Raw genomic sequence first — 26,978 nt, forward strand, 5'->3', positions numbered from 1 at the left:
CAGTGGTCCTGCAGGACAATGCAGGTCTGTTCTGTGCATTTTGCCATTTCTAGACTGGGTGATTTCACCTTTGTCCCTCTCCCCGTGGCTCCTGAGAGCAGTGTGGCATTTGTGACTCCCTGGGATGCACCGTGACCTCCAGGGCCGCAGGTCAGAGCCTGTCCCTGGGGTGCTGCCTGCTCATCTGCTGCCTCATCATAAACAGGGAGCCTGCAGACATTTGTGAGAGTGTCTGGACAATTATTGATAGAAGAAATTGATAGATAAAAGAAACGTGGCGTGACTCATCCGAAGCTTGTCCTTCAGACAGCAAGTTCTGGCTGCAGCATGATCTGGGCTTATCAGGAACTGGAGCAGATAATGGGTTGAAGAAACAAGAGTGTGACTGAGTTAATTGAGGGTCTGGCTGTGGGTTCCCTCCAAGGCTGCACGCTGATAATGAAATGTGAGAGGCCTGTAGCTCCTCGTGTTTTGTCTGCTTCTCCCTGCAGGGAACATCTCATAGTAAATGTGTCTGCACAGAGAGAAAATCCAGATATAGCTAGCAGAGATAAACCCTGCTTTCATTCAATTGAGACTTGATTTGACCAGCTGAGAAGGAATTTTGAATCAGAGTGACATCTTTGATGCTGGGTCACTTTTATTTTGTTGCTTGGGATATTTTAATTTGTTTATTTTAATGGCAGAGAATGAACCTGAAGTTACCAGAGCATCTCTGTACTTTGGTGACAGGAGCACATCAGGCCCCTCTCAGGTTTGGCTTCAACATTTTTTATGCGAATCAACATCAAAACAAATTAAAAGTCTTGAGCTGGTGTATCAAGTGAACCTCTGTAGGCAATAACTGTAAGGACACAAGCTGAGTATTCTCATGTTTTGTGCAATAATTCCTGTCTGGCCTTGTAATCACTATTGCCTGCCCTTTGGCTCACCATAAAAAAAAAACAGGAATGGGAGATAAAATAGCTCCTAAGGATGTATTATTACAGCTTTTCATCAGGGAATTCCCTGATCTCTGCTGGGAATCAGAATTCTCTGCTGAGAGTCCGTGTCCCTGGAACCAAGTTGTCTCGATCCTCTTTGTGTGACAGTGGCACTTCCCAGGGTAACCTCAAAACAGGAGCGGGTGTGTCGTGGGTGAGGGTGTGACCGTGGGTTTGATAAGCAGGGTTCAAGCTGTAGAGAAAGAGATGCCGGGGCCTTAGTAGTGGAAATGCTCTGTATTTTATTTAGGTGCTTTTACTTTATAGTTGCACAAGCCCATCCTGCCGAGCTGGCTCTGAGCTGCGGGACCAGCCTCACCCGGCGGGACAGCGGTGCCTTGTCCCGGGTGGCCACCGAGCCACGGGGTTCGTTCTGCAGCCAAATGTCCCAACATTGTCCCTGCGGCCTCACACCCCAATAAATCATCTCCCGTGTGCCTCCTGCCCCTGCTCGATCGCTCGCTCCAAAAGCCGCCGGTGCCGTGTGACTCGTCCCCGGGAGGGCCATCCCGGCGGGGACATCAGCGCGGCCCGGCGGGGACAGCCCGCAGCGGAGCCGGGAGCGCCTTCCCTGTCCTTCCCTGCCGGGAGCATCCCTCGCTCGGGACCGGCAGCCGGGGCCGGCGCTGGGGATGGATCGGGACGGGACCACACATGGAGCAGGACCGGGAACGGAGCAGGGCTGGGGATGGAGCGGGAGCGGGACCGGAGCGGGGCCGGGAGCGGGGCGGGGCCGGGAGCGGGGCCGTTCCCCCGCGGGGTCAGTGCGCAGGCGCGGCGCCGGCGACGGTAACAGTGACGGTAGCAGTGACTGTGAGGGTGGCGGTGCGTGGTGCGCGCGGGCGGGCGGCGGGAACGGTTCAGCTCGGTCTGCCCGAACTCACCGGGACACCCCAGGACCGGACACTGCCCCCCAAACCCACCGGGACACCCCGGGACCGGACACTGCCCCCCGAACCCACCGGGACACCCCGGGACCGGACACTGCCCCCCGAACCCACCGGGACACCCCGGGACCGGACACTGCCCCCCGAACCCACCGGGACACCCCGGGACCGGGTTCAGGTCTTGCAGCAGGGCCCGGCCGTCACGGCGGAGCTCCCGGGGCAGCCGTGAGAGGATCCCGGCACAGCCCTGAGGGGATCCCGGCACAGCCGTGAGGGGATCCCGGCACAGCCGTGAGGGGATCCCGGCACAGCCCTGAGGGGATCCCGGCACAGCCGTGAGGGGATCCCGGCACAGCCCTGAGGGGATCCGGGCACAGCCCTGAGGGGATCCGGGCGCAGCCCTGAGGGGATCCCGGGGCAGCCCTGAGGGGATCCGGGCACAGCCCTGAGGGGATCCGGGGCAGCCCTGAGAGGATCCCGGGGCAGCCGTGAGGGGATCCCGGCACAGCCCTGAGGGGATCCCGGCACAGCCGTGAGGGGATCCCGGGGCAGCCGTGAGGGGATCCCGGCACAGCCCTGAGGGGATCCCGGCACAGCCGTGAGAGGATCCCAGGGCAGCCGTGACGGGATCCGGGCGCAGCCGTGAGGGGATCCCGGGGCAGCCCTGAGGGGATCCGGGCGCAGCCCTGAGGGGATCCCTGAGGGGATCGCTGCCCGCCGTCCCTCGGCACAGCGGATCCCGGGTTAAGGCGGAGGGTGCTGCCTGGCCGCGGCTCCCGCAGAACGGCAGAGCCTCGGGGTGTCCGAGCTGGGAGGGCCCCGCAGGATGACCCGGCCAGCCCCGGTCCCGCACACAGCCCAGCAGTGCCGCCCCGTTCTGAGAGCGCTGTCCGAACGCTCCCGCAGCTCACGCTCTTCGGAACGGTTCATATTTCGGCACTTGTATGATTTCTGATTTTGTGCTCGTTCCTTTATTCGTGAATGGATTTTATTCCTTTATTGCTGGAGTTTCCTGCACGAGCTCTGGGCTGAGGAGCATCCCTGTCTGCTGTGCAGGGTATGCCCCAGAGGCAGATCAGAGATCTCCAGCACATCCCTGCCCGTGTTTATTTGGTGTAAGAGCTGCAGAATTAAACCTGTGTTACCCTGCAGGATCCACGGAGAATTAACTGCTGTAGGAGAGGTTATGCTGAAATACAAAAAAATGATTGAACCTTAATTCCCAAATGTTAATCTTTTTTTTCCACTTTTTAGGAGGACTAAGTAAGACATGGCAGAAGCAGTTTTTCACCCCCCAAGAAGGAAAAGAAGAGTTTTTGAGTCCTACGAGGCTCCTTTTCCTGTTGATGTAGGGGGAAAAGATTTCAGACTCTGCCAGGCTGAGATCATTAACAACAATGTGATTGTCAGGAACCCTGAGGATATTGAACAGCTCTACAACAAGGTGCTGCACCCTGTTTGCACAATATTTGTAGTGTTTTAAATGCAGGTAAAACAATACTGATTCAAAGCTGCTGCCTTTTTCTTTCCTGCCCCTTCAGACTCCTGTGATTCTCCATATTTCCCTTCTCTCCTGAAATCAGTACAAAAAAAAATATTCTGTATCAAATGTGAAAAGTTTTTCTTATCCAAGCAAATAAATTTTGGAATGAAGTGACATTGTGGGCTAAGAAACAGCTGCAAAGCCTTCATGTTTATGTCTCCTTTCAATATTTCCTGCAACTTTTCAAAGCATTTTGTTGTTTTTAAAGCTCAGGGGGTTGAAATATTAATGTTTTATAAGTGCTTGTATAATCATTTTAACTTCAGAGTGCTTTATTCCTGTGTAAAAAAGCTGTGTTCAGTTTTTTTTTTTTTTGTCTGAGTACCATTTCAGCAGCATTCTATTGCAGTGGTATCTCTTTGGTTTCAGGTGTTGTTTTCAAACATTTGCTGGGAGGTTTTGGCTGACAAATATTTAGAAGTCAGGGAGAAGACCCAACACTCTCCAGGATAAATGGGATTTAAACACTTGGTTAAACCATGTGCTTAATACTGAACCAGCAGCTAAACAAGCTTTAAGCAGGGCTGAAATGCTGCAGGAGTTCAGCTGTTTGTTCCAGCTGGTCTCACCATTCCACATTTTATTAGTGGGAAATAAGTTAATTTTTGTGCCATGAGATAATTTGGGGCTTTTGGTGTCCTTTGCAGGGCTATTTTGGAAAAGGGATCCTTTCCAGGAGCCGGCCAGTGTTCAGCATTTCAGACCCTCTGCTAGTGGCCAAGTGGAGAGGTAAATGGGGGCTGTTTCATCTCAGCACTGCTCTGGTAGCTTCTGTCACCTTTCCTCACCCACTGAAGGCATATTTTTATAAATTACATGCAGAAGAATAATCTGCTGGATTGGATCAGGTGAAGGATATCTGTCTCTCCCCATCTCTCATGTCTAGGAAAAATCCAAGAGTTGAAATCCATGTGGATAATTGCCAAACTTTCACTGAGTTGTTGCTTGGGAAGACTGAAGCAAAGGGATCATCCTGGGGCTTTTTTTCCTCCTTCTTTTCCTTGGGTTTAATCTGCAGGTTTTGGTGTCCCTGAAATGATGAGGGAAGGATTGGTGAAGTTTTCAGCCTGCCTGGAGCCGGTCACATCCAGTCTGCTCTTGGCTGTATATGTAAAAACTCATTTTTTACTCACCTCTCCCATGACAGTAAAGTCTCAGTGGTCTTCACTGGATATTATCCTGTCCCTCCATAATTGTCTGGAGAAAAAGTGTATTTACTTCTTCTCTGTGCAGGTGGTTACATTTGTACCTTTCCTAGTTCTGCTGTGACCAAAATGGCTTTGAGGACTGAAAATGGGGACAATTCCTAGGCTGCAGATCACCCCAGTGACCAAAATCACACAAAACCATCTTTCTATTGATGAAACAATGCATTATTTTTCTTTACACAGGTGTTAACACAGACATGCCCATAATTACATCTCAAAAGTAAGTGAATCTGCTTTGTTCTTGGTGTTCTTAGGAAACAGATTGTTCTGGTTTATATTTCTCATACTGGGTTTCAGGTTGCTGGCTGTATGAATTGAGACAGTGACTTCCTTCTGTTTATTTTCTCATTATTTCATTTATAAATCACTTCAGAAGATGTAGAAATAGGGTAGGGGGTGATACTCAGGGTGGTTTTTCATGTAAGCTTGTAGGTGTTGATTGCTGAATGGAAGCCAAGGCTGAATGCATGCATAGAATGGGTAATTAATTAGTAACAATTACAGGCATAATAAGCATTCTTCAGGTGAGGAGCGGGAAAAGAAGTTTCTGGGGCAGGCTATTTAAAATACCTCTTCCATTTCCATATTGGGTTTTTATAGTATAGCTGAAGCAGCTTTTGAACTTTTACAATACTTTGATATGTTACCATTTTTAAGTCTCAGTTAACATTGGTAGTTTGTATACTTAGCAAAACAGTGTTGGGCCACATTTTTTTTTTTTTTCTGCTTAAATAGTGTATAAACTATTAAGTGTGTGCAGGTGAGTTACTCAGTTGGTTTTAATCTTATGATAACTAAAAAAATTCACTTAAATTTGAAAATTATGCTCTCAATTGCAATATGCAGCTCTCAGTTTTAGTAAGAAAAACAGTAGCCATATTATTGCTAATGCTACTCCAGTTACTGCTGCTTGCAGATGCTGAGCATCAATAAAAGTGTGATTTTATTGCTGCACAAAATGCTTTGCCTCAGTAGAGACCTGCAAGTGCAAATTGAATGGAATTAAATAATAGGACAGAGAGGAATATCCTTTATATAACAAACAGCACAGCCCTGAATTATCCAGCTTTATCAGGAGCCTGCAGGGGGACTTGTATTTGTGTTGACACATGGAATTTGCATTTAATGTCTTTGTTACCTGGGCTGAAATTGCTGCCTGAGGATTTTGTTCAGGGAAATAAAAAATGCTGTACAAGATTTTCACCTTCACAGAGTGAAGAGTCATGTTGCAACTGACTTAATGTTATTTTAATAACATTAATTGTTATTAATGTTATTAATAATAAATTAATGTTATTTTCCAAGAGAGGAAATTAAAAAGGCACTACATTTCTGTCATGATTGAAAACTATTAGAAATAGTAGCTGAAAGGCATAAATGTCCCAGTGATGGGATGATTGTCATTCCTCAGGAATGTAACTGAGGGGTTTGGTACAAAAAGGTGGTTTCTGCTAGAGAATTTTCTACTGGAGTTTCTGCTGTGCCATTGCTGTTTCCAAGGCAGTTAAAGCAGAGTTTTGCAGCTCCTGCTCTAAGTTCTTGGCTGTGTAAAAGCTGAAGTGGGAGGGCTCTTGTTGCATGTTTTAATCCTGCAATTCCAAATCTGGGAGGAATTCAGGCTTAAGGCTTTCATGGGAGAAGGGACTTTCTGCCTGGTGAAGCTGCTGCTCCTTGAGCCTGCCCAGCAGTTTGGCAGGGCTCAGCAACGCTGTTTGCTGCCAGGGAAATTGAAAAGGCCAAACAAAGGAACAGGAAGCAGCAGAATCCTGGTATTCCTGGATCTCCCTAAAACACTGGAGCCCCACTGCATCAATCACATGTGTGCTAGCAGCTGCTGGGGCAGTTTGTGCTGAACCTTCTGGGGTTTAAAGTGTTAATTAAAGGATGCAGTCCCTGGAATTCCTCATTTCTTGTGTTCCCCAGGTACCAGCGCCGTGTGCAGTGGGCTCAAAGTGTCCTGCAGGAGCAGGGCCTCGACAGCTGCTCTGTCACCAAAATCCTGGAGAGTTACACCAAACCCCTGGGGCTGCCCTTCTGCAGAGGGGCTGGGGCTGAACACACTGGGGACAGCTGCAGCAGAGGGGGCCCAGGAAATGCAGAACTGTGCAGGAGATCCGCTGGCAGGGAGGGAGCCCAAAGCCCTGAGGGGCACAGCCAGCGCCCCGACCAGGGAGGAGATGCAGCCCTGGATCCTGGGAGTGGCTCCAGGGACCAGGAACAGGGGGATTCCAGGGAAATGGCTGAAGGGTCCTGCCACAGGGACCCTCCTGTGCTCTGTGGCTGCGAGGGGAAGCAGAGCCCTGAGCAGAGGGCTTGGGAGGGGATGTACTCCAGGGAATGTGCTCCAGAATACGTGCTGGTGGAAGAGGAGGAAGAAGGCAGCTCCTGTCCTGAAGATGGCTCCACTCATGCACAAGAGAATGTAAGGAAAAAAATCTAATCTTTTAGAAAAAGGTACTTTCAGAATTCAGTATTTTTTCCAGTTCAGCATTTTAATAATAGTCATTTTTTCTTGTAGCTTGTGAAGAAGGAAGTATTAGTATGCAGAAAAAACCCATTTAGGATTTTTGAGTACTTACAACTCAGCTTGGAAGAGGTATGTGTCAAGCTCAGTGCAAGTTAGTTTGCTTTTAATCTGAAAAAGTAAACCTTAATCTATGATACACTCATTTAAGATATGTTTCTAAAATACAGGGTCCTGTGCCTCCTAAGTACCTGGATTGTCTTAGTCATTAAACTTAGCTTTAATATGCTGTGACAATTACACAAGATGGTTAAAAAATAGGGTCCAATTCTGTTTGCTTTTGGTGGATAATCCCACTGACACAAAGACCAGTGACAGGACTTAAATATAGAAATACCAGGAATACAATATTTCTATGAATCCTCTTTCAATTCTGCTGCTTCTAATTATATTTGTGTGTCAGTTTTAACACCATGCCTTCAGCAGTGGTGATGTAGAAAATTAAGTAATGAAGCCTTTGTTCTTGCAAGGCTTTACATATAAACTACAGGAGGAATGCAGCTATCAGTTAAACTGACTATGTTTGTTTTTTCAGGCTTTTTTCTTGGTGTATGCTCTGGGATGTTTAAGTATTTATTATGGAGAGGTAAGAGATTGGATTAATTTTGGATTACTGGGGATGCTTTTTCTCTGGATATGGTTTGGTCTGAATCTTCACCTGTATGGCAGTGATTTGTGCTGTTAATTCTGGAGGAGGAAATACCAAACACAGGAATTGGGAAGATTTTCTTACAAGCAATGGTATTTCTGTTTATGAAGTACAGGTCTGAAAGCTTTAGGTTTACCAAGACAGATACAATTAAGCATTGTCTGTCTGCAGAGAAAGGATTTTTGTTGTAACTTAGGCAGGAAGTATAGGAACAATAATATGGTAAATAATATAAGAAATAATATGGTAAGTAATCACACCTGAGATGGCAAACTTCCTTGGAGTTTTAAACATTAATTCTACCAAGCTATTATTGATCTTATGTCATAATTCTTCAAACCTGTGCTTTTAGCTGAAGATAAATCAGCCTTTCCTTTAACAGGGGTCTTACAGGAACTGCCTAAAAGACCCACTAAGTGGAGCAGCAGGTTCCTGCCTCGAATTCAGGGATTTTACTGTCTGCAGTTCCTGCTCTGTGCAGCAGCCTGTGGTGTTTATTTGGTATTTGTGGTGCTGTGCAGCAGAGCATGGCTGGTTTATCTCAGTGCAGTGACCTTGCTGTGGGGTTTGCAGGAGCCCCTGAGCATCGTGAAGCTGTGGGAAGTGTTCAGTGAGGTGAAGCCTGATTTCAAAACCACCTACATGGCCTACCACTACTTCAGGGGCAAGGGCTGGGTGCCCAAGGTGGGGCTGAAGTATGGCACGGATCTCTGTGAGTACCTCCCCAAAAATGGGATCATTTCCTGCTCACCCCTCCTCCAGGCAAGGCAGAACTTCAGAGAGGAATTCAGTGAGGAGCTGCAGGACTGGAGCAGCCTTTGCTGCTTGCAGTTGGCAAAGGACATTTGGGGTTAGCGGTGAAGTTGGGATGCGAGTGGAAAGGAACATCCCGTAGCCAGGAGGTGGAGAGACAGCTCGGAAGGTCTGGTTTGCTTCATGAGGTTCATAATTCCTACAGGATTGCACTGAAACTCCCTTCCCAGCTTTCACTGTCCTCTCCTAAGCACACCTCCAAATTAATGGGTTTGAATCCAGATCCCAATCCACATGAAAGTTCATGCACCTCATTCATTCCATTTAAGAAAAGCTGGACTTCTGCTGAACCCACTGCTAGGATTGTTTCTTTGTGTGGGCTTCTTGGGGGAGCTAGAGAATGGATTGGCTTTTGTAATATTGGTTGAGGGTTTAATATTATAGAAGTAATTAGTGGTGTCCTTGCTAAAGAACTCCAGAAGTCCATTTAGCTTGTTTCAACATGAGCAGTGCAGTAATGCCTGTTATTACAGGAGACCATGCATTAAAGTCAGGTATTTTGGATGTGTGCAACCCAGCAACTGTTTTAATGCTGCTGAAATGGTTGGTGACACGGTTTGGGGATGTGCTGAGCAAGTCCTTTAGGTCAGTGTGTAGCTCTGGCTGAATTCATCATCCCTGCCAAAAATTTCCATTGTCAGCTCTTTCCTACAACAATTTCTAATTCCTCTGGTTCTTCTGCCTTACCTTGGACCTGCCACTGCCCTGCCCTGAGTCACTCTGCTGCTCTTCCCTCTCTCCACTGGCTGGGACAACCGAATTCTGAGCAGAATTGAGAAGAGTTGAAGTTTTGTCTTGTGTAATTAAAATTTACAGAACATTTGCCAATGTTGATGGGCCCTGGTATTAAACCCATTGAAACTCTGATCTGACTGAGGTGTTTCTCTTTCATTTCAGTGCTGTATCGAAAGGGGCCCCCGTTCTACCATGCCAGGTTTGACACTCCTGTTTCTGGCTCATTTCTTTAAGTTAAATTTCACTCGCACCAATTTAGCATCTTCACTGGTTCAGCACATATTCATCACTCAAAATACATTGTGTTCACACCAAGAATGTCAAAATCCTTTTAGCAGAGAAGCTACATGACACCATTTCTTTGTATATAAATAACAGGCATTAAAAATCACAAGCTGCACTAGATTTAGCATTCATATGATGATGGACTTCAGAAAATAATTGGATTTTTTATTACTGACTTAAAAAACAATGTGGTCTGCATAATTTATGTAATTTGGAAGAACTTTTAAGGGATGATAATTGTCTTCATTTGTTGGCTAGTCAGGTTGAACTCCTAGATAATAAATTGCTTATAAATGTCAGCTTGGCATTAACAGAGAGAATGCTACAAACATCAGAAGGGTGGGGAGGGAAGGCACCATTGGGCACATCCACAACTTCAGTATTTCTCCTCCTTTCCTTAAAGAAAAAGACTCAATTTCACAGCTTGCAACCTGCAAGCTGGCAGATTTTTAATGCCAGTTTTTACCCCCTAGTTCTTGAGCTGTCTTCAGAAAATGCCAGTTTCCTTTCTGTGACTTGTCCTGCCTGCTGTGTTTTCCAGTTACTCTGTCATTGCTGAGTTGGTGGATGATAATTTTGAAGGTCCCCTTCGGAGACCCCTCAGCTGGATGTCCCTGTCTGGACTGAACAGAACAACTGCAAATGCTTCTAAGGTACAAGTTCTGGGGTAAAACCAGCTTTGGGATGATAAAGTCTGGCTCCAAAGGGCAGGGACTTGGAGTGAGACTGGGAAGAGAGAAGTTTCTTGTCAATATCCAGGTCAATCCTGGAAGAATTATTGTTAAATAATAATTATGAAAGTCCTGCCACTTGTAGGAATGTTGAAAGTTGTGTGAGAAATAGCAAAACCCAAGGGACCCTTATTTCCTGATTGCCACTTTTGTTTTTAAAGCCCTTTCCATCTCCCAGGATTTTGTTTTGAGCTGTGAGACTGAAATTTCCCTGAGATTTTCTGTGTGAGCTTCACGGTGCTTCCATAATGCAGTGAAATTCCTGTGTTTCCTGGCTGCCCACAGGAGCTCATGCTGTGCTACTTGATCAGACCTTCTGACATGACTGCAGAGGAGATGTCAACCCCAGAGTGCATGAAGAGAATCAAGGTTCAGGTGAGTGGTTCCTGCTTTTTTACAGTTCCATGGGAGAATTGTGCCACCTTCTTTGGCTTGGTTTGGGTTTTGCACATGTGGCTGCAATAAAATTAAATCCCTTCATGCCCCAAGTCACGCAAAGTGCAGTACAGGATCTCTATAAACTTAATATCTCCTGTCTGAATGGGAATGTTGCTTGACACCATGCATGTAAGCATTTAGGGATTCCTGAAAAACCTGTGGAGATGGCAGGGCTAAGGTAAGGTCAGAAATAAAAGGGGAAATGTGTGCGAGTTCAGCTCTCTTCAGGAGCAAACAGAGTCATCTACTGAAATATCAGTGGCCACATAATACACATCAGTTTTACAGACCTAGTCCCCATCCCTCACTGATTTTCTGTAGCTTTTGGGATTTTTCCTTAATAATTGCTGGGTTTTATTTCAGGAGCTGATCGTGTCTCGTTGGGTTTCCTCCCGTGAGCGCAGTGAGCAGGATGAATTTTAACTGACTGCACAAGAAAACCTCACTTTTTAGAAACTATTTCTAGTTGTTTTTACCTGATCTCATGATGAACTGTTGGCCCAGAACATTTTCTACCAACATACTCACTTGGTGTGTATAAATGCTGTTTAAAATGAGGCGTATCATGTTTACTGGAGAGAATGTTTTACTGAAGAATGAAAAGCTGTGTTCCAACTCAAAATACAGAAGATAAAAAGGTGCATGTTTGAGCAGAGGCTACACTGCTGTCATTAGGAACAGTATTTCTGATATTATGGAAGCACAAACCTGACTTCAGAGTCTTGGTGAATTCAGATTTGCATTTGGAGAGAGGTTTGGTTGTTGCAGCTGGGACTCTGGAACTTATTTTTACAATCACAGCTCAGAACTGAGGAACTCTTCCCAGAATTTAAATTTATTCCGGGGCCTGGGCACCTTTCCCCATCTGGATGAGAAGTGTTTCTTCCTTTGGGATTTGCAGCTTTACATTCAGGTATCTGGATTCCACCTTGGCTTCTTTCCTTTACCCTGCATTTCAGAGTGGAAAAAGAAATCTGACAGCATAGAGGCTGGATTTATTTGTTGGTACATTTATTAGTAATTAAAGGAAAGGAAATTAACAGTCAGAGAGGGATGGGATTTAGCAGCACACAAACGTGTTCCCTTTTTTTCACCCATCAGTAAACAAATGTGACAGGAAAAGGCTATTTTGGTTTGCTACAGCTGAAGTTCATTTGTAAAGCCCTGAATTCCACAGCAGTTCTGATTTCTGCTGTGAAGTGTCTTTGCAGAACAGAGCACACAGTGAATGTTAAATCAGAAAACATTTTTCCACAGGAATAGTTCCCATGGAAATTCTCTGTAGTGTGTACATTGTGTGTGTGTGTAACTTCACTGAAATGCACAAGCTCAGTACCCTGCTCCTCCCTGAGGTTCAGGGCGAAGTTAATGGTGTTTTTACCCACATTAAACCCTAAACCCTGAGCTGGAGCCCCAACCCCTTGCCCATGGCTACTCCAGCAGGCTGTGGCTCCCAGCCCCGCTGTGGTGCTGCTGCTCAGCCAGGGGCACGACGTAGACGTCGCTGTGCTGCAGCTGCTGCTGCAGGGCCAGGTAGCGCGAGGCCTCGGAGGTGTGGGGCAGCAGGAAGCGCTGGGTGAACTCGCCCTTGCTGAGCGCCGCGCGGCCCCGCGCCTGCCGCACGCGGTTCACGAAGGCCAGGGCGAAGGTGTAGCAGTTGTGCTGCTGCTCCTCGTACCTGGGGAGACACCCCTGAGCAGGGCATGGCACTGACCCAGCACACACCCCTGAGCAGGGCACTGCCACTGACCCAGCAAACACCCCTGAGCAGGGCACTGCTACTCACCAAACACCCCTGAGCAGGGCACTGCTACTCACCAAACACCCCTGAGCAGGGCATGCCACTGACCCAGCAAACACCCCTGAGCGGGGCACTGCCACTGACCCAGCAAACACCCCTGAGCAGGGCACTGCTACTCACCCAGCAAACACCCCTGAGCAGGGCATGCCACTGACCCAGCAAACATCCCCCATCACAGGGCACCCCACCCACCACCACCCCTGCGGAGTGTTTACTCCAGGAATGCTCTCCAGTTACTCCCCCTCCCTCCCAGTGGTTCAATTTACTCCTCACAAGGGGTACTTCCCAGCCTGAACTCTGAGTGTAAAAATGAGAGGGCTACAAGACCTGACAAAAAGGAGTTCTTGTTTTTCATACTTCTTTGGCTTTTACCTTGTTAACCTTTGCTCTTCCAGCTATTGTTAGCAGCTCTTTCCTGCAGCCCCAGAGTTAACTGTGTGCCCCCATGGGTGAGTGGGAGCTCATTTCAAATCCTTCTATCAGTGATTTACCCTTCGGTAAGTGAAAAGCTATCAGGAAAACCAGATTAGGCTTGGCCTGAACCCAAAGGAGTTACAGGATTAGTTTAGTGCAGTTCCTGTCCACTGAGAAAATAAGCAGAGGATTTAATTAAAAGAGTTGTTTTCAGTTCAGTGGTCACTGGTGTGGCTGTGAAAAAAGGTCACTGTGTCAGGAGTTGGAAACCAGGGAAAAGCCAGGAGAAGGGATGCACACATCTCTGAACTTCTGCCAGTGATTTGATGTCAAGGCAGCTTTAATATTACTGGGAACTGTAAAAGTGACACAAGTTCTGTTAGTTTTACCAGCTCTGAAAACATCTAAAAATTCTGTTCTAATCAAATTTTCTATCTCCTTTAGGGAGGTAATACTTGATCCCTGAAATTTTTTGTCAATACATAGAGAATTGCTAAAAAATTATTTTGCTTTGATTTGTTTTTTTCTTTTATGGTTGCATTCACTCAGTGGCAGCCAGGCAGGCTGTGTGTTACAGTCCCAGGAGTGGTGCTTTCCTGGAGAGCTGCTCTGTCACCACAAGAGCTGGAAATCAGCCTGCTTTCCATTTCTCACCAATTACATCAAAAACAGCAACGGGGCAAGAATCCTATCACTGTGCCCAGCCTTTAAATCCAAATACACCTAAAACTGCTAAAACCTAGAAAAATAATTATGGAATTTTGCCTGGACTTTGTGTTCAGCAGCATGGAGGTCATGTTTCATGCAAAATTCCCTGAAGCCACCTCTTGCTTTAGAGCTTTTATGTTCCAACAGCTGATTTTACTTAAAATTCAGAACACTCAGTGCAGCCAGGCCAGGTTGGCTGCCAGGAATGTCCTGAAGGACAGCAGGCTCTGAGGCCAAACCTCATCCCAAACACACCTGTGAGGGAGCCAGGCCTCTTCCAAGGAGAATTCCTCCAGGAGGTTGTCCCAGTGCTGCAGGAGCTCCCACATGTCCGGCTGCACCAGGGGGATGCTGATGCACTGTTCCCAGCCGCTGGCAGCCCTGTGCACGCCCTCCTGGTCATAGTTGTACACCAGCCCTGCAAGCACAGCCACGGGCAGCACGCACTGAGCCCTGCTGGGGTTTGCCCTGACCAGGAAATGCAGTCCTGCCTGCCAGCCAAACCCTGCTCTCGTCCTCACAGCGGAGTTTGGAAAAAGGTCTGGCTCTTTTAATAATCACAGCAACTGAAGGACAATCAGGCTTCATTTTTGACCCCCAAAGGAGACTGGCTTTGTATGAAATATACATCTGAAATGATGCTTTGCAGGGCGGACCTACACTGGGTAGAACCCAATAGGATTTTTAATGTGCCTTTTAAAGATGTTTTTAAATTAGGGGTGTTTTTAGAATTAGCAAAAGCGCTGTTAAACTCATTGAAGCTGTAATTCCTTAAAAGCAAGGCTAGCGTTTCGTTCCAGGGGTGGAAGGCAGGGGTTGTATTCCATTCAGGGAATGGATTTGCTCTGGGCTGTGCCGCGAGGTGAGCTCAGGCACCCCGCGGTACTCCGAGCTGGGATTGCCGGGCAGCGGGGCTGGCAGTGCGGGCAGGGCGGGCAGGGCTGGCAGTGAGGGCAGGGCGGGCAGTGAGGGCAGGGCGGGCAGTGAGGGCAGGGCGGGTGCTGCTCACCCCGGGAGTTGGTGATGCCCACGTGGAGGTCGCAGTGCCCGCGGTAGTCGCTGCGAGAGGAGCGGGGGCTGCGGAGGGGCGGCAGCGGCCCGCCCGCCTTCCTTCCTGCCCGGGTGCTCTGCTCTCCTGTGCCAGTCCTTCCCCTTCCCTGTCTTCCCATTTCACTTCCTTCCCTCCCCATTCCCTCTCAATGCCCGCCCCTTTCCCATCCCTTTCTCCTCCTATTCCCCATCCCTTTCTCCTCCCATTCCCCATTCTCCTCCCTTTTCCCCTCCCCTTTCCTATTCCCATCCCCTTTCCCTCCCATTCCCCATTCTCCTCCCTTTTCCCCTCCCATTCCCCATTCCCCTCCCTTTTCCCTCCCCTTTCCTATTCCCATCCCTTTTCCCTCCCTTTTCCCCTCCCATACCCATTCCCCTCCCCTTTCCCATCCCTTTTCCCTCCCATTCCCATTTCCCTCCCCGTTCCCGCCCATTCCCGTTTCCCCCTCAGTGCCGCCCCGTTCCCGCAGCGCCCCCTGCCGGTTACTGCAGGAAGGTCCCACGGCTGGGCCTGATGAGGAAGGCGCGGGGCTGCCCGTGGCCGTGCCGGAAGGGGCAGCGCAGGCGCACAGGCGCGGCGGCCAGCCCGGCGGCGCGCAGGTCCCCGCCGCACGCGGGGCAGCGCGGCGGCGCGCGCCGGCAGTACAGCAGCGCGCGGCAGTGACGCACGCGCAGCAGCGCCATGGCCCGGCGCGCCGGCCAACACCGTCCGGCCGGAAACGCGGCCGCGGGGCGGGGCGGAGCCGCGGCCACGCCCCCCCAGCGCGCAGCGGAACCTCGGCGCGTGGTGCGCGGCGCCGGGCGGGCCCGGCAGTGCGGCGCACGATGAGCACGAAGCAGGTGACGTGCAGGTGAGCGCGAGCGCGGCCGCACCGCCCTCAGGGCCCTCAGAGAGCCCTCAGAGCCCTCACTGCCCTCAGGGCCCTCAGAGAGCCCTCACTGCCCTCAGAGAGCCCTCACTGCCCTCAGAGCCCTCACTGCCCTCAGGGCCCTCAGAGAGCCCTCAGCCCTCACTGCCCTCAGAGAGCCCTCACTGCCCTCAGAGCCCTCACTGCCCTCAGGGCCCTCAGAGAGCCCTCACTGCCCTCAGAGAGCCCTCACTGCCCTCAGAGCCCTCACTGCCCTCAGGGCCCTCAGAGAGCCCTCAGAGCCCTCAGAGAGCCCTCACTGCCCTCAGAGAGCCCTCAGAGAGCCCTCAGGGCCCTGAGCCCTCACTGCCCTCAGAGAGCCCGCACGGCCCTCAGAGCCCTCAGAGAGCCCGCACGGCCCTGAGCCCTCACTGCCCTGTGAGCCCTCACGGCCCCTGAGCCCTCACTGCCCTCAGAGCCATCAGGACCCGCTGAGCCCGCACGGACTTCAGAGTCCCCAGAGCTCTCAGAGCCCTTGGAGCCCTCGGGCACCCCGCGGAACTGCCCCGCGCCTCGTTCCGCTCTCCCGCCCCCCACACTCGGTCCGGGCCGGAGCCCTCACAGCCCCCAGACCCCGCCTCGGGCCCTTGGAGCCGCCCGGTCCCGCTCTCCGGCCCCGCAAGCCCGTGGGTGCCCCGAGCCCCTGTCCCTGTCCCGGCGCTTCCCGGGGAGCGGCTCTCGGGGCCTCTCGGGGGTTCTGCTCGGGTAGCGGAGGGGCGCGGGGGTGAGCACGGAGCGCTCTGCCCGGGGCAGGCGGGGCACGGCTCCGAGCCCGGGGCTGGGCTGGGCTGGGCTGGGCTGCGGGGGCTTTGCCAGCCCCGGCAGTGCCCCCCCCCCACACACACACACTAACACACAAACAAACACATAGAAACACACAATTAACCAAAGGCGGTGCTCCCGCGGCACTGCCCGCCCTGAGCCGCGTCTCTCCGCAGGTATTTCTTGCAGGGCGTGTGCCGAGAGGGCAGCAAGTGCCTCTTCTCCCATGACCTGGCCACCAGCAAATCCTCCACCATCTGCAAGTACTACCAGAAGGGGCAGTGTGCCTACGGCTCCCGCTGCAGGTAAGCCCCCGGCAGCTCCTGGCCTGGCAGCCTCCCCCGGGGCCGGCAGAGAGCACCAGGGCAGGGAAAGAATTCATTAAATGTCAGTTTTGCCAGAGCCTAAAGCAGCTTTGGCCTCCAGTGGTGGAGTTCTGCGCTGGCTCAGTTTCAGGGATTGTTTTGCTCTGTAGAAATGGAGCTTTGGGTTTCAGGTTTGTTTTCCACCCCGTTATTGCAGTCAGAGCTGCAGGTGCTGCTGGAGAGGCCGTGGAGAGGGTGGGAGCTCCTGGTGCAGCTCCCTCCTGCCCCTCCCAGTGCAGTTTTGGGACTTTAGCTCTGCCTGGGAGCAAAGTGCCCTCCTTGTGTTCCCCTGGCTGGGAGGGAGGCTGAGCAGTCCCACAGCTCTCCCTGAGTGTGAGGTTAAAACTGCCGGGGGAATGCTCTGAGGAGTACCGGGCATGGATTGCTTCCTGGGGAATTCCCTGCTGGCTGAGGAGCCTGCAGCTCCCCTGGGAGCTCCCTGCCTTGCCTGGTCCCTGTGCCACAGCAGGGTCGGGCCTTGGGCATCACTGATTCCATCAGCTGCTGCTCCGGGCTGGGCTGAGCTCCTCAGGGCTGGCTGCAGGCTGTGTGTGCTTTCCTGGCTGCAAGCTGGGCACTGGGGCACGTGTCCAAGCCGATGCACAGACGGGGAATATTTCTGTTCCCCTGAAAATACTGTCGCGTTTTGGTATGGCCCTGGAGCAGCCCCTTCACTCCCCGGGCTGCTCCTGCCCTGCTGCTGCGCTGTGTCCCCGGTTCCCCGGCTGTGTCCCCGGTTCCCCGGCTGTCTCCCCGGTTCCCCGGCTGCTGGGATCCCCGGTGGCTGGGTGCCGGGCCGTGACGCCGTTTCCGTGCCGCAGGTATGACCACGTGAAGCTGCCTCCGGCGGGCGGAGCCGCGGCCCCGCCGCCCCCCGCGGCCCCGGGCAGCCCCCGGGCACGCCCCGAGCCCGGCCCCGGCGCCCCGCGCAGCAGGAGAGAGAAGAGGACGCTGGTGCTGCGGGACAGAAGTGAGTGGGAGGCTGCTGGGCTCGGGGCCGCGGGGAGGGGGTGGTGTCTCCGGCGGTTATCGGGATTTCAAGGCCGGCCTGAGCTCCTGCCGGAGCCTCCTTCCTGCAGGCACCGCCCGCCATCCTTCTCGATGCTCCGGGCAGTGGCTGCCTCCGTCCTGCTCCCCGGGCTGGGAGTGCTTTGTGCGCCCCGACAGGAGGACGGAGCGGGGCAGTGTCAGGCTCTGCTCCCACAGCCAGCACGGCAGCAGCTGTGGGGTCCCTGGAGCCTGGGGAGGCTGGGGCTGGACATCGGGATGGGTGTGCTTTGCATGGAGAGGATGGACAGGCGCTGGGAGGGAGTCCTCATCCCTGCAGGTGTCCAAGGGACGGCTGGTGTGGCACTCGGGGCTCTGGGCGGGGTGACAAAGTGGCGATGGCTCAGACCTGCTGATTGTGGAGGCCTTGTCCAGCCGCAGTGGTTCTGTGGTTGTTCAGTCAGTCAGTGCCCAGAGCACACCTGAATAAACACCAGGCAGCGCGGGAGAATCCCTGTGATTCCCGAGCAGGGGGTCAGGGACGGCCCCAGGGAAGGCAGCGCTGTGAGAGTCCCTGCTGTCCCCGCAGACCTGTGCGGCCCCAGCGAGGACACGCAGCGGCCCGGCGGGCCCGGGGCCGCGCTGTGCTGCGGCAGCCCCGCGGACAGCCAGGAGGACAAGCCCCACTCGTACCTGGAGGCCATCTGCAGCGGGCTGCAGGAGCCGGGGCCCGGCGGCTGCCCCGGCGCCGCGGAGCAGCTGTGTCCCTACGCCGCCGCCGGCGCCTGCCACTTCGGGGAGCGCTGCCTCTACCTGCACGGGGAGCTCTGCGAGATCTGCGGCCTCCAGGTGCTGCACCCCTTCGACCAGGAGCAGAGGAAGGCCCACGAGATGGTAAAGGGGGAGCTGGGGGGCTGCTCCGCTCAGGGCAGGGTTGGGGCTGGCTGCTCTGAAGATGGAGCTGCTGTTGTACTGCTGCTCTGGAGAATGTGCTGGGAGTGGTCAGCTGGAGCCTCTGGAGCTGAATGGGCAGCGATGCTGCAGGCAGCAGCTCAGCAGCTCGGGGGTTTTGCCATTCCATCCTCATGCAGCCTTCTCCCACAGCACCCTGAGAGTCTCCCAGGAGAATCTCTTTGGGAGGTCTCTGACTGAGGTACCAGCTCGCCCTGCAGTGCTGAGGGAATGGGCTGTGGATTGTCACTGCTGGGGGAAAGCCTGAAATAAGAGACTAATTCCTTAACTGGGGAACAATTAACATCTGGTGTACAAGTGTGGCCTTAATTGTACTCAGAGGAACACCTTGACTGTGGCACCTATTCAGTGAGATGTTTTTTGGGGATGTTTGAAGCATCAAATAATTCAATACCTGTTCTCTGACAGAGATGCAGAAAGGGGTGAATGAAGCACCCTGGCATCTTTATTTCTGACAGCTGGGAGAACACTGAAGGCTGAAATGCATGATTGAATTTAATGTTCTTTAAATTAAACCCTGACAGTGACAGGTAGGAATGATGCCCCCAGTGAGTGTTCCGTGTTTTCCCTGCAGTAGATGCTTTCCAGGGGGAATTTGGTGTGACAGGCTGGCACTCACAGTGGCTCTCCCCTGACAGATGTGCATGGCAACGTTCGAGCACGACATGGAGAGGGCCTTTGCCATCCAGGCCAGCCAGGACAAGGTGTGCAGCATCTGCATGGAGGTGGTGTATGAGAAGCCCTCGGCCTCGGAGAGGAGGTTTGGGATCCTGTCCAACTGCACCCACACGTACTGCCTGTCCTGCATCCGCCAGTGGAGATGTGCCAAGCAGTTTGAGAACCCCATCATCAAGTGAGTTCTGGCACCTGCCACAGCCTGGGGGGCTGCAGGTGTCAGCAGAGCCTGCTCCAAGTGCTGGCCAGGCCCAGGGCCGGGCTGAGAGCTGCCTGCACAGCATCAGGGTGCACTGGGTATCCCTTGGGGCAGTTCCCTTCATTCCACAGCCCTGGGGGGAGCTTTGGCCAGTGGCAGCTCAGCCCTCTCTGGTGGTGTGGGCAGTGGGCAGAGTGAGCTCTGGAACAGCTGGGACCTGGCAAAGCTCTGCCCCTTGCGAAATGCATCATTTTCTGGGCTCAGAATGAGATTGGAATGCTCTCATGTGGCAGTGTCCTGGTGTCCCCAGTGCTGAGCAGCGGACACAGAATCTTTAAAATAACCATCTACCTGTGGCACGAGATGATGGAGCAGCTGTTATCACTACAGTGCCCACTTCAGTGAGAGACTTCAGTAAGAACTCCCATTTTTTCCTATGTATGTGCTTAATTACAGGATTTTCCCCTAAATTACAGCTTGCTCCAGGTAAATGTCTCACTAAGCACACTTTTATCTGTCTCAGTAAATGTCTTTATCTTCTAGCTCTACAAAAAATGTGTTCCAAACATGTTCTCCCTCAGAGAAAATTTAAAACATCCAATTAGGGAAGCTTCCTTCTTTGAGCATCTCTCAAGTTACAAACATGCTGAAGAAAAGGTGGGGAATATTTTCAGTCCTCTACCAAAATAGACTTATCTGCACAACTTTACTCCAAATTTCACTGAAGTGACCATCAGCTCCTTACATTTCAAAAGGCTGTGACATCTTAATTTGTTTTTGGCTTCCTGCTGCACTCCCAGAACACAGTTTGTTTCTGCACACTGAGGAAGTCCCTGCTGCTTTTGCTCAAGTCCAGAAACAAACAAAGCCCTGGGTGCCAGGAGGGTAATTCCAGCTGGAATTCCCAGCAAAGTGCAGTGCTAACGTGGGAGGAGGTGTGTGCTGCCTGAGGTGCCAGAGATGTTCTTTCTCTCAGGAGGATCCTCACTGCCTGTGCCAGTCTGAGGAGGTACCAGAGCATCTCTGCTTTGTCTTGTTCCTGCAGGTCCTGCCCCGAGTGCCGGGTGATCTCTGAGTTTGTCATCCCCAGCGTGTACTGGGTGGAAGAGCAGGAGAAGAAGAATGAGCTGATTGAAGCATTTAAGCAGGGAGTGGGGTAAGTGCAGCAGCCACCCACACTCCTCATGTTATTCTTTGGCTGCTCTAAGACTCAGGCGGTTGCTGAGCCTTTATTTTTCAGCTTCATGTAATTACTGACCACTCTGCAGAGAGCTGCTCATCTCTGCTCACACCTGTGCTTCACTCTGTGGCTGTGTAATTGTAGCTCACACGTTCAGCCTCCCTGTGCTCAGAAACGTCGAAGCTATTTCAGCTCACTTGCCAAAACTGGTTTCATGTGGATCCCTCAGCCCTAATTGCCTGCAAGGCTGTTGGTGACTGAGGAGAGCAAACAGGGAAGGAAAATGGAAAGATTTCACTGGTCTCAGCTGAGGAATGGGAGGCCAAAGCTCTGGCTGTGTTACCAGAGCATCACTGAGGCTGTGGGGACTGAAGTGCACCCCCTTCCCTTGCAGCTGAAGGCAATAACCCTCTCTCTTGCAATGAACTCAGGAAAAAGCCCTGCAAGTACTTTGAGCAAGGCAAGGGAACGTGTCCCTTCGGAGGGAAGTGTCTGTACCTGCACGCCTATCCCGACGGGACCCGAGCAGAGCCCGAGAAGCCCAGGAAGCAGCTGAGCTCCGAGGGCACAGTGCGGGTAAGGGAGCCCTGCTGTCCCCAGCCCTCCCTGTGCCGCTGGGGATGCTTCCTGCCATGCAGGACAAGGGAGAAAAGCCCTCTCACTGTCCTTGGGAAACGGTTTGTTCTTGGAGACAGAAGGCACCTCTTGTTGAACTACAAAATAGCATTGCTTGGTATTTTTCCACCAGTCCAAACCTTTCCTCAGAGGAATTCTGCCCTTAAAGCTTTCACCCACAGTACTCACAGCTCCTCTGCTCCAGCTGTGTCCCCTCAGTGCCTGTTCTGGGACGGAGCCTGGCTGTCAGCCTGAGCTCAAACCCAGCTCTGGGACTGGTTGAAGGAGGAGATGGCTGCCCAGGCCAGCGTGGGCTGGCTGCTGGTGCTCAGGCAGCTTTTTCTCTCTTGCAGTTCTTCAATTCCGTGCGCCTGTGGGACTTCATCGAGGACAGGGAGAGCAGGAGCGCGCCCGACGCCGAGGTCACGGAGCTGGGGGAGCTGTTCATGCACCTCTCTGGGGCTGAGGAGGATCCCACTGCTGCCAGGGAGCACACTCAGCCCCTCTGAGCCCAGCAGTGCAGTGCTTCCCAGCCATGCTTTTACTCTCTGAAGCACAGGTAGAACAAAACGTGCCCTGGTGGTTACTTGTGCAGTCCTGGTAAAGTTTTCAGATAGTTTTTATATGGCAACGACAAAAAAAGACTAAAATATATTTAAAAGAAAAAAAAAAAATTGGCTGCATGGAAAAAAATCCCTTAATCCCAGGAGGGTTTTCTCCCTCTCTGGCCTAACATGCTGTCTTGTGAGCTGAGTGGTAGTGTAAGTACAGGTCCAGTGAAAGCTTAAGCTGGTAAAAACTTGCTGTTTAGAGCTTGGGTGCTTTTGGGTTTTTTCCTCCACTAAATCAGCTAAATGTTTAACTACAAAACCCACTGGGAATAATGGTCAGTGTAGGGTTTTCTCCTTAGAAAGGAGCTGGTACATTATACCTCAAGCAGTACCTGGAGTTCAGAGCAGTTTGGTGGAATCCCTGAGCAGGGCCTGGCTCTCAGGTGCTGCTAGGGAGTTCCCAGCCCTGTTTCACACTAACCCAGTGCTGGAGGACAAACTGGGCCTTGGGAGCTGCAGCACGAGAGGAGCTGTCCTCACAAACCCAGCCAGCTCTGCCCCACAGGCAGCAGTGGCTCTGCCCCACAGTCAGCAGTGGCCCTGCAGCAGCTCAGTGCCTCCATTCCCCTTTTCCCCAGCACTGCTGGAGGGCTGAGGGATTGTGCACATCTCTGCTGAGTTAACAGAATTGTTACTGAATTCTGCCTTTGTTAAAAATGGGATTTCTGTTGGTGTGGCAAAGGCAGTTCGATTGTGAAATTTGGTACCAGAAGTTAATTCTGCCAAGCCAACTGTTTTAACTTGAAATTTAAACCAAGAATTCAGTGTGCACTGCAGTGGCTGCTGAGTAACAGCATGGACACAGCTGAGCATGAGCTGCCACTGACTCAGGTTCTTGTAAATCACTTGGGGGTGGAGTGAGACACTGAGCAGGGCTTGTAAATACAAATAGAGATGTGGGGTTTATTTTACAACAGTTTGGTTGCAATGGAAGGCAGGTGTGTAACTGGTTTGGTTATTATCTACAGCAATATAAAAGTATAAAAATAATACTTAAAATTGAGTAAGAAAGGAAGGCCAGGAGCAGAAAGGTTTGTAAGGTTTGTAATCACCACCCATGACCAGTGATGGTCACAGCAGGGTGGGAAATGCTGAGGCAGGTGGTGCTCAGAGGGAGCTGGGCAGGAGGCTGTGCCAGGGGGGCACACAGGGCCCTCCCTGTATGGGTCTGGTCCCTGCTGGGAGGGACCAGCAGCAGCCTTAATCTGGGGCTCCACAGCTTCAGCTGCCACCAAAGCAGTGACTCCAGGATTATCCATTCAGGGCTGTTGGCACTTCTGGGTCAGGAGCTCCTCCCTGTGCCAGCTGTGCCCTCTGTTCTGACCTGGAAATTAAACTGTCCCCTCACTATCCCCCTACAGGTGATTTTTAGCTCACTGAGTCAGGCCTGGCAGTGGCTGTAACATCAGTTCCCAGTTTCTTGGTAAAACTGGCCCAGCAAAGGTCTGAAGCCCAATCAGTGCAATTGGTCAGCCCTAACTACAAAGCAGAAGGTAAATTATCCCTAAGAGGGATGTCACACACCAAGATCAATGTTTAAGGACACCCAAACACCCTTTCTACCCTAGAGTTCTTTCCCCAGCCCTCACCCTCTCACTGAAGCTCATTTCCATCTGCTCCTGCACATCATTTTTTTCTCCAGAAACACTGTCAGGAGTACACTAAAAAAAAAAAAAAAATCAATGAAGAGGATCTTCTTTACCTGAAACAAGACATTCCTCATTTACTTTGCCCCAAGAAGCCATGAGGGATAGTCTGAAATTAAAAAGATACCTTGTTTTTCAAAGCTGCCCAGGGACTTAAAATGTTCTTCACTCAGCACCTTTCATTTAACTAGATGTCAAGTGCTGGTTAAAATAAACCCACTTATCAAAAATACTTAATTTTTTCAAGAGACACATGATCTTCTTTAAAAATCATGAGTTAATGGTTTCTTTTGGGAAATCAGAGTTAAAGCAGCTTACCTCTTCTGGGGGTTTTTTCTTCCATGTTTTAAACTTACTATAATGAAGTGACAATTAGAGATAAATAATGTTTAGAGAGACTTGCAGTCCAAATACCAGTGATATTGTTAAAAGCCTTGCAGAACTGTATGGAGACTCAATTCACCATTCAGGAAGCAAAGCTTACATGAATTCTCAGTTATCACCCAGGGATTCAAGTTCTGTTACAGAATGTTCTGGGGACAAACTGGAGGTGATTTCTGTGTCTGGCTCTCCTCCCCTGCACAGGAGCTTTGTGGGTTTTGCTGCTGCAGAGGAGAGGCTGCAGTGGCTGTTTGGGAGAGCTGCACAGGGGACAGTCACAGTTCCCACCAAGGCAGCAGATCTGCCCAGCAGCTCTGGGGTGGAGGTGCCAGAGGGCACTGCCAGCCCCTGTTCCCACTCCCTGACCCCCCAGTCTGCACCCACAGAAAGGCACAGTCCCAAAGTGGGCTCCACTCGTGCGCTAATAACCACATTTTACATTGAAAACATCCATTTTTAGATTCACCCACCTCTTCCTGTCCTCCATGGAGTTCAGCCAACACAAAAACCTCACTTGCACCTCAATAAAAGAGAAAATTGAGCCAAAGTGGTGCAGGGCAAGAGCCTGAGAGCACATCAGGGGTGTGTCCAAAGCAGCTGCTGCTCAAAGATCACTACAGTACAAAAAACTGTCTTGTCGTGTGACTGGAAATGTAGAGGTTGTTTTAACAAGTGTGTTTTTACTTGCACTGCTATTTATCACTTACTTTTTAAAAATTATTCAGAATGTCATTTCTTGAGTTTTCCAAATGCAGATGTCCTACTCTGAACCGTGGATGACTACATTAAAATGATGACATTGAATCTTAAACCTAAAATTTAATTTATTTTATTAAAATAAGATAATCAGAGGAACCTTGGCTTACAATAAATGCATTTTCTCAGGAGCAATAAAAACAAAATTAAAACCCAAATCAACAAGAAAAACTGTATATGCTCAGTTTCCTCTTGCTAGTGCATCTCTTGGACGACAGCTTCCGCTGGGATGCAGCCTCTGCAGGAGGTGGGACGTGCCCAGCCCCTTCCAGCCCCCAGCCCAGCTCTGCCTGGGCTGCACTAACAGGTCCATAGTACCAAAGGCAGCTGGGAGGTTTCCCGAGGTGACCAAAGCAGGACCGGCTCACCTCCTTCTCTGAGCAGGACAATTCACAACAGATTCCATCCTTTTGCAAGAGTTTTTCTTCTATGTGCAAAACTATTGCAAAACTATTTTGTGTTGAATTAGCATTTGAACTTATTTCATTGGCTTGGTGAAGCTCTTAGGCAGGAGCCGATTTCCAGAGTTATTTCCTCTTCCCACTCCAGGCACAGCTCCCCGGCGTGAGGTGGCACTTGGCACGGGGCAGTCAGAGCACCAGAACGTCACCTGTCCTCAGAGCCACCTCACTGAGCACAGAGCAAACCCAGCCAGAGCCACTGCCCGAGAAACAGCCATCGCTTCTGGGAAGGGGAAAATAAGGCTCAAGTGCATCTATTAAAAAAATAGTAATAGATCTCTTGATTTGTAGTCTGTTACCTCTCCCAGAACAAGAGATGGTAGCAAAGGCAATGAGGAGCCGCGTCCCTGCCGCTGAGACCCGCAGAGTCCGCAGCAGCAGCGCTGTGCAGGGCGGGCGCGGCGGCTCCTGCCGGAGGAGCCTGGCAGCAGCAGCGAGGCGGGAGCACGGAGGCACGGCTCTGTTCTCCGGCTGCTGCGGGGCAGGGCAGGGCAGGGCGGAGCAGCCCGGACACGCCGGGGGCAGCTCAGAACACGGGCAGCCGCGTGGAGGTCAGCGTGCACGCGTTGATGTCCTCGCTGTGCGCGGCGCGGTGCAGGGACGGCTCCGAGGCGCTGCGGTTGATCTTGGGCAGGGAGTGCTGCAGCAGCTCGATGGACGACAGGATCTGGGGAAAGAGCAGCGTTACAGTGTGCTCGGGATATGCTTTACCCCTTTGTCCCGGGACCCCTGTGACTCTGATCAGATAAATGTGGTCCCCTCCTTCCTGCCCCGATGGGGGAGAGCCAGAGAGCCAGAGATCCCTCCCTGTCCAGAGCCTCGATAAGGCTGTGTCCCTGTTTGCCCTCTTTCCCCCTTCATCTCATGGAATAAAGAAGCTGGACAATTACATCGGGGATTAGAGCCTCTTCTGAATCTTTGCCCATCTCCTGACATGCCTCCCCTCGAGGCCTCGTATCTCTGGGCTAGCCTGATAATTTGGGGGCTGAGAGGGGAGAAGCGTCAGAGCAGCTCAGAGAAGCCTGTGGGGCCTGCAGCTCCCTCTGCTCCCATTTAATCATTCATTCATTCATTTCATTCTTACCCAATTCAATTGTGGCTTTAAGTTCTGAATTAATGCTCCGTGGGGCACTGAAAACACCGAACCCAACTCTGCCCACCACTGTCAGTTGCTGTGAGGGCCTCAGAGAGTTTCAGAGGCTGGGAGGGTGCTTTTCATCAGCTCACAGACATTAGGGGCAATTAATAAGCATCCAAACTACCCTCCAGCAGAGGAACAGGGAAGGAACTGCATCTTCTGACTAACATTTAAAAAGAACTTTCTAAACAATGCTTGACTGCAACAGCAAGAAGTTATTTTTTCCAAAATCGCTGATGTTTAATTAATTAATTACTCATAATTAATGAGTGTAAGAAAGTACCTTCCCCATCCCCATAGTGACAGGAAAAGGTAAAGCCTCCCTTATAAAAATACAAAGAATTGCTCCACAAATTTACATCCGCCAGTGGATTTTGTTTCCTTGTTCAGAGTTGTGGGGAAGGAAAGGAGCAGTGGCCTCTCATTTCCCTCAACCCTACTCTAAAGCAGAATGGATACCCAGGGATAGATTTCACTGTGGGGTGTGAGGGTGGGTTTGGCTTCTCTCTAGATACATCAGGGGTTGGAAGGCTGCTCTGGTGCCAGCCCAGCA

General features: G+C 51.3%; 4 protein-coding genes across 15 annotated transcripts in view; 2 read left to right on the forward strand and 2 right to left on the reverse strand.

The window, feature by feature from the left end:
- The first annotated feature begins 1,711 nt into the window (after window positions 1-1,711).
- Window positions 1,712-11,790, forward strand: TSEN2 (tRNA splicing endonuclease subunit 2). Of its 3 annotated transcripts, none has more exons than XM_030283312.4 (12): window positions 1,712-1,784; window positions 3,125-3,314; window positions 4,061-4,142; window positions 4,805-4,841; window positions 6,545-7,043; window positions 7,140-7,217; window positions 7,681-7,731; window positions 8,368-8,506; window positions 9,505-9,541; window positions 10,169-10,280; window positions 10,644-10,733; window positions 11,160-11,790. In XM_030283312.4, exons 2-12 carry the CDS (start codon window positions 3,141-3,143, stop codon window positions 11,217-11,219), a joined length of 1,359 nt encoding a protein of 452 aa, XP_030139172.4. In that variant the 5' UTR covers window positions 1,712-1,784; window positions 3,125-3,140; the 3' UTR covers window positions 11,220-11,790. The 3 variants fall into 3 exon arrangements, with proteins under 3 accessions (XP_030139172.4, XP_072790969.1, XP_030139173.4); XM_072934868.1 differs by having other exon boundaries at window positions 1,752-1,772; XM_030283313.4 differs by having other exon boundaries at window positions 1,766-1,808.
- Window positions 9,781-15,453, reverse strand: MKRN2OS (MKRN2 opposite strand). 2 transcript variants are annotated; one of them, XM_072934869.1, is made up of 4 exons: window positions 15,257-15,453; window positions 14,729-14,778; window positions 13,975-14,137; window positions 9,781-11,744 (listed from the first exon to the last, which is right to left on the reverse strand). In XM_072934869.1, exons 1-4 carry the CDS (start codon window positions 15,451-15,453, stop codon window positions 11,528-11,530), a joined length of 627 nt encoding a protein of 208 aa, XP_072790970.1. In that variant the 3' UTR covers window positions 9,781-11,527. The 2 variants fall into 2 exon arrangements, with proteins under 2 accessions (XP_072790970.1, XP_030139178.4); XM_030283318.4 differs by lacking the exon at window positions 9,781-11,744 and adding an exon at window positions 11,791-12,474.
- A 36-nt stretch (window positions 15,454-15,489) lies between these two features.
- MKRN2 (makorin ring finger protein 2) lies at window positions 15,490-25,562 on the forward strand. 2 transcript variants are annotated; one of them, XR_005981766.2, is made up of 9 exons: window positions 15,490-15,620; window positions 16,616-16,744; window positions 17,626-17,774; window positions 18,381-18,685; window positions 19,402-19,616; window positions 20,683-20,793; window positions 21,249-21,393; window positions 21,786-21,991; window positions 25,376-25,562. XR_005981766.2 is itself a non-coding variant. In XM_030283317.4 (8 exons), exons 1-8 carry the CDS (start codon window positions 15,595-15,597, stop codon window positions 21,939-21,941), a joined length of 1,236 nt encoding a protein of 411 aa, XP_030139177.4. In that variant the 5' UTR covers window positions 15,490-15,594; the 3' UTR covers window positions 21,942-24,888. The 2 variants fall into 2 exon arrangements, 1 of the variants encoding a protein (XP_030139177.4); XM_030283317.4 differs by lacking the exon at window positions 25,376-25,562 and having other exon boundaries at window positions 21,786-24,888.
- RAF1 (Raf-1 proto-oncogene, serine/threonine kinase) overlaps window positions 24,877-26,978 on the reverse strand; it is a 65,055-nt gene continuing 62,953 nt past the window's right edge. For all 8 annotated transcript variants that reach the window (XM_032750705.3, XM_072934866.1, XM_072934867.1 and 5 more), the window contains one exon: window positions 24,877-25,954. In XM_032750705.3, the coding sequence (XP_032606596.1) occupies window positions 25,814-25,954 (141 nt within the window). In that variant the 3' untranslated portion in view covers window positions 24,877-25,813. The remainder of the gene's footprint in view (window positions 25,955-26,978) is intronic.

The sequence above is a fragment of the Taeniopygia guttata genome, chromosome 12 (assembly GCF_048771995.1).
Source record: "Taeniopygia guttata chromosome 12, bTaeGut7.mat, whole genome shotgun sequence".
In the NCBI taxonomy this organism is placed as follows: domain Eukaryota; kingdom Metazoa; phylum Chordata; class Aves; order Passeriformes; family Estrildidae; genus Taeniopygia; species Taeniopygia guttata.